This window comes from Acomys russatus, chromosome 2 (genome assembly GCF_903995435.1).
Source record: "Acomys russatus chromosome 2, mAcoRus1.1, whole genome shotgun sequence".
Classification (NCBI taxonomy): domain Eukaryota; kingdom Metazoa; phylum Chordata; class Mammalia; order Rodentia; family Muridae; genus Acomys; species Acomys russatus.
In genome coordinates this window covers 93,214,824-93,220,520 of record NC_067138.1, presented here as the reverse complement: position 1 = coordinate 93,220,520, position 5,697 = coordinate 93,214,824, and the positions used below count along the sequence as shown (strand labels likewise).

The window sequence follows — 5,697 nt, the reverse complement described above, 5'->3', positions numbered from 1 at the left end:
TAGATCAGAGTTTAAAAATAAAGATCTGTTTCTAACTCTTAAAAAAAAGCACAATAAGGACATCCAGATTGAGGTCTTATTAATCTTCTTTAATGTCCAATAAAATAAACTTTTGAGGTGTTGAATAGCCCTGGAAATACATCTGTGACACCAAAGTCAACCCATTGCCCTACACATGGCCTACAGCCATACACAATTCCTCTGTCACTATTTACTTTCAGTGTAATTAGGGCCCCTTTACCATTGAACTCCACAGTCAGGCGGGAGAACGCTGTCAGAATTGCGCGCCTAACTCATGACGTGAGCACGAGAAGTCACCACGGCGTGGGAGGTAGTCTTGATCACTTGTCACACTCACAAAAGACTACATGAAAGGAAAGTGGCAAGTCAGACAAACAGACTCACCTGCCATTTGTGTGTCACCTACGTTTACCATGCTGTAACCTGATGCCTATTCATGTCTGCAAATCACACTTGAAAGAAAAAAAACTAATGATGTCTATGTCTGTTGACTAATTAAACAGTAGGGCATCTTGTGAAGACTCCAGACCTTTCTGTGTACTCTTTGTTCTTTTCAGAACCTGTGTGCTAGGCCTGTTCTTTCAGCTTACTTATTTTATGATCCTTCTAGCTTATTAAGAGAAAAATAAGTCACTGGGGTAAAAAACAGACAAACAATTTTTTTTTTCATTCAGACCAAAATGTAGTTTGGGATTTTTTTTTTTTCTCCAATAATTTTGTTACATACATCTTTAAAAATTCAAACTCTTGGTTGCAGATTTTTGCTTTTCTGGAGTCTACCCTTTATTCTTCCTCAGTTTCATTCTGTCCTTTCATGTTTTGTGGTATCCCTGGGACATCAATCCAGCTCGTGGTTATTTGCTTCCCACTTAGCCACAAGGTATAAATTTGCTAACTGTGAAGGCGTGCTCTGACAGCTAAGTCTCAGTGTATGTCCAAAGGCTAAGGTAGAGCTGCCCTGGAAAATCCCCCTGGAGGGTTACTCTGTACAATGCAGAGCCGTTTGTTGAGCTGTCTGATGTGAAGAGCAAAGAAAACTTGCCTTAAAGAAATGGGGCTCACATGGGTGCCCTTTGGAGCAGAGAGAGAAATCAAAGGACAGCTTCCGGTCCACTTCCATTTCCAAGCTTGTTCTTGGGAACTAGGGCATTGGAGATATTTCTCTGTAATATTTTTCAAGAAGCCACTGAAGAACAATCCCCAAAGAAGAGATTATGGCAGATTTTGTGATGCCCACAGGCTGTTCTGGGAAATTATCACCAACCTAGAACTTACCTCTCTGTCTATCTGTCTATCTGTCTGTGTCTGACATAGACAAGTTCTACGTGGACTCATAACAGTGTTTGGAAACGGATGGAAACATACATTGCTTTGATTCCAGGGTCCAAAAAGGCATCTCAGCAAAATTGTTGAATATTTTATTGAATGTCTATGAAATAGTTAATATCAGCATTACTAAGCACCAAATGTGTATGTCTTAAACTTACATCGCACCTAGGCATGGAAAAATGGATCAGCCTAGAAAGATGGCTCAGCTGTTACGAGCACTGGCTGTCTTTCCAGAAGACTTCATGCAGTCCCAAGCACCCACACTTTGGCTTGCAACTGTCTATAACTCCAGTCCCAGGGGGCCACCCCCACGTCTGAGAACACCAGGCATGCACATGGTACACAGACATGCATGCATACAAAATGCCCAGACACATAAAATAAATATTTGCAAAGATCAAAAACTGTCTTGTTATATCACACATGAGAACAAATTGTGGATTCAGTTCTCTCACTTTCTGAGATTTTGAGCATGCCAATTGTAAGTGGCCCATAGGCAGCCATTTTGATTTCCAAGGATCCTCTCCATCTCTCCCACATGGGTACACATTGCATGTGGGAAACAGATGCATACCATTCTTAATATGATGTACGTGGTAAGACCCAAAACTGGAAAGCTTGCATCTTGTGAAGATTTTTAAACAGCACTGCATCCCTTCCTCTTCACATGTATGATTATTTCCACAGGCTCATGTCAACTTAGGCTCCCTACAGAGGACCAGAGGGCAAGGCGAGAGGTTGAGGCTCTGGCTTGTTCTTGCTATAACCACCCATGGTTAGGGTAAAATGGCAGCGGCGGTGATCCAAGCATCCAGATCTTACAAAGCGCCTGTGTGTCACTATAAGAGCCCCAGGGTGGCCCCACTCTACGTAAGAAGGAAATCCCCTTAGCGATGGAAGCAGAGCTGCCCAGTTGGGTCACACGGATGGAATTCCCATGTCCTCTAGCGTTCTCTCTAGCTGGATGGCCTGTCTTTCATGTGCCCTTGGTTCTACTCGGCATTTCCTACCTGAATAGAGATTTGTTTTCCGAAAGGAGAAGAAAGAAGAGTTGTCTGGGTTCCATGTGTGATCATCGGTGGCCTAACTACTTCGGGTGTTATTTCATTCACTATATGTGGGCGATGGATATAAACTCCCTCCAAAGCACGGAAAGTAACATTTCCTTGTAATCCCATCACCCAACAATAACCACTCATGACACTAATTCTTGCAGAATCTTTTCTTTCGCATACACTAAGATATTACTGACTTATCTTTGATGAAGTGAGGTAGCAATTACGGTTTTTAAAAAATATCTCTGCACTTAGTGTATTTTTCATTCCGGGATGTGTGGATTTCTCTCATCTACTTAAGTGATTGTGTGGTACTCCACTGCATGACTCGGCCGTAGTTGATTTCATTGTTCTTTATTACTGGACATTAGAGTTGGACATTCAAATTTGACTTTTCAGGGGCATGGGTCACATGTTTAAATAAACCACTAATATTGTCTAGTAATATATACTGTGTGCACCTGTTTTGACTCAGCTTATACCAGGAGCAGAAATAGCCATCTCTGAGTTGGTGATTATTACTAAATATAAAGCCTATATGGAATGTGTTACTTATTCCTTTGTCTTTTGTTTTTGCCTTTTCCTCTTATGCAGTCATCTACGGCTGGGGACAAGGACGAGCCGGCGCTACCGGTAGGGAGCAGTAGCCCTGTCTGTTCCTGTGCCTGTGGAGGGTGTGTGGCTGGGGTGGGAAGAGAGCTCTGTGCTTGCAAACCTTCCTCTCCCTTGGAATACTTCTGGTTCCAGACATGGGGTGTGGAGGGGCAGTGTTCCTGTCCTCAAATTAGTAGCAACTCAACTCCAGCATTCACTCAAATTATTTCAGATCTTATGTTTCAAAATCTTGAATCTTTCCATTGGACATGAACTTTTATAAGTGATGAAGGGATAAGAAATGTCTAAATTACATTCCAAGGGATGTTGGCTACTATGTGGGGACAGTGAGGAATCTGATGCTTGAGAACTGTTTCTTTGTGTGTCTGCATGCATGCACACCTTCTCCGAAATGCTGCTTATATATGAATATAGATGTATATATTCATATATCCAACACTGCCTGAAAGAATGCTTAATGCCGTCCATAGATATAATTCAGATCTAAAGAAGATACCTACAACAGAGTTCTTCTGGCTTCCCAGAGTAACAGCCGTAGTGGCAGTGGTTATTATAGCAAATAATTAATAACAACCACATTTTCAGTTGCTTTCCAATTAGTACATGACATTTCATATTGTGCTGCCTGGCAAAGAAATGACCTTGTGAGTTTTTGTGTTCAACAAACGGTTGCTACATTTCTACTGGATTTAAGTCGGCTACCTTTGTCCCTAGAACGTTTTGAATTTTGAACCTTGCCAATCTGGATCCCCTATAACTAAATAGCGCAGTGCATTTTAAAATGCTACAGGCTTTTAAGGCTAAAAGGGACAGTCAGGAAAATATTTGACCCTGTAATACTTCTTCCCATTAACACTCAGAGCAAAAAGGTGATATTCACTGAGCGCCCAGAGGATACACTAGACTCAATGTCAAGGTGCAGCTCAGATGCTAGGCAGCCTTTGAAGAGCTCGGAATGTCGTCCATCACTGAGAGAACAATATTCTCCTCCTTCATCTCCGAGTTCTGCTGGCTTGGGAATACAGCTTAAACACAGCAAAACCATTGCTGATTTCTCCTCGGATTACGTTCTGAGATTTTTACCCATACTTCAATCTTATACTAGATTTTAGGTTTGCCACCAAATTTTTGAACCGTGGCCCTTAATGAGTTTTTTGGTTTTTTTTTTTTTTTTTTTTTTTTTTTTTTTTTTTTGAGTAAAGACATGGGATCAATAACTTGGAAATAGTGCCACACTTGTCAAAATGACCATAGTTCTTTTGTGTAACACAGGATTGATGTCTGACATAAGTCTGAAGTTTCTAAAGATGAGTGGTCCTAGAAGAGATGAGCCTGTCCAAAAGTGCTTAATCATGGAGTCTCTTATAGGAAATACGTGATGGAGACATTTTGAAAACTTGGTGGAAACGTTTTCATTTTAATTTTTAATGAAAATAAAATCAGAGGATAGGTTTTAATTTTACCAGACCACAGAAAATTTCCTTGTCCAGGTTTTGGACCAAGAGTTCAATAAAAATAATAATAATCTAAGTCGAGTATGGTGGTGAATACCTTTAATCACAGTACTCAGGAGACAGAGGCAGGAAGATCTCTGTGAGTTCAAGGCCAGCCTGGTCTACATAAGGAATTCCAGTAGCTTTATGGCTGCATAGAGAAACCCTACCTCTAAAAATAAATAATAAATAAATAAATAAAACCAAAAAAGAAATTGATCTACTTATAGCAACCCTCTTCCATAAGTCTGTCAATAAGGCTTGGCAGTCCATGGGCATCGTCCCCTGTGCCCAGCAGCACAGAGTCAACCATAGAGAAGGAAGTCGTTGCTTGTCCAGATTAAAAAGCTGTCCAAATGAAGAGAGGCCAGGTGGCTTCGGTTTGACTTAAGATGGTTTGCTTTCGGTGAAAGAAGTAAGAGCTTTTTGGTGACCCCATCTCCTGAAGTTCACTTGGTGTCTTCATGTCTCAGGTCCATGTATTGGCCAAAAGTCACAGCTAGTAGGACTCTGTGCCAAGGAGACATCCTGGAAGCCAGGGAGACTCTGTATTGCATCACAAAAATAAATTGTCTTTTAGGTTCGCACATAACACAGACCAAAGAGTTTTCTTTCTTTCTTTCTTTCTTTCTTTTTTTTGTTTGTTTGTTTGTTTGTTTGTTTGTTTTTCGAGACAGGGTTTCTCTGTGTAGCCTTGGCCACCCTGGACTCACTTTGTAGACCAGGCTGGCCTTGAACTCACAGCGATCCGCCTGCCTCTGCCTCCCGAGTGCTGGGATTAAAGGCATGCACCACCACACCCGGCTCCATAGAGTTTTCTTGATCCAAAGACAGAGATAGGAACCCCAGAAAACATGTAAGATGATGTGGGTATACACAAGTCTGTTGTCATAGACACATATAAAACAAAGATCTTGCTGATAGAACACACAATCCAAAAAGGTGAAAGACTGGTCTATCAGGTTATGAAGAGTTTTTAAGAAAAGGAAGCCCAGAATCCATGCCTCCACCTTTGTCTATGTGACCTAGAACCTCACTTTACTTCTCAGAGATTTCATGGTCTACCTAAAGCTACCTAAAGTTAGTGCTCGCAGTATTGGCATTCCGGGAGTGAAATGAGCGAACAGTGTGGAGCATGCCAAACATTGCCTGCCTTGTGCTAACTTCTGTTGTTAAAAAGGGTG

General features: G+C 41.4%; 1 protein-coding gene across 2 annotated transcripts in view; it reads left to right on the top strand.

Annotated features, from left to right (window-relative positions):
* Nucleotides 1–5,697, top strand: part of Slc24a2 (solute carrier family 24 member 2) — a 237,510-nt gene that overhangs the window by 148,756 nt on the left and 83,057 nt on the right. For both annotated transcript variants that reach the window (XM_051164027.1, XM_051164026.1), the window contains exon 3: nucleotides 3,000–3,038. In XM_051164027.1, coding sequence (XP_051019984.1) covers nucleotides 3,000–3,038 — 39 coding nt within the window. The remainder of the gene's footprint in view (nucleotides 1–2,999; nucleotides 3,039–5,697) is intronic.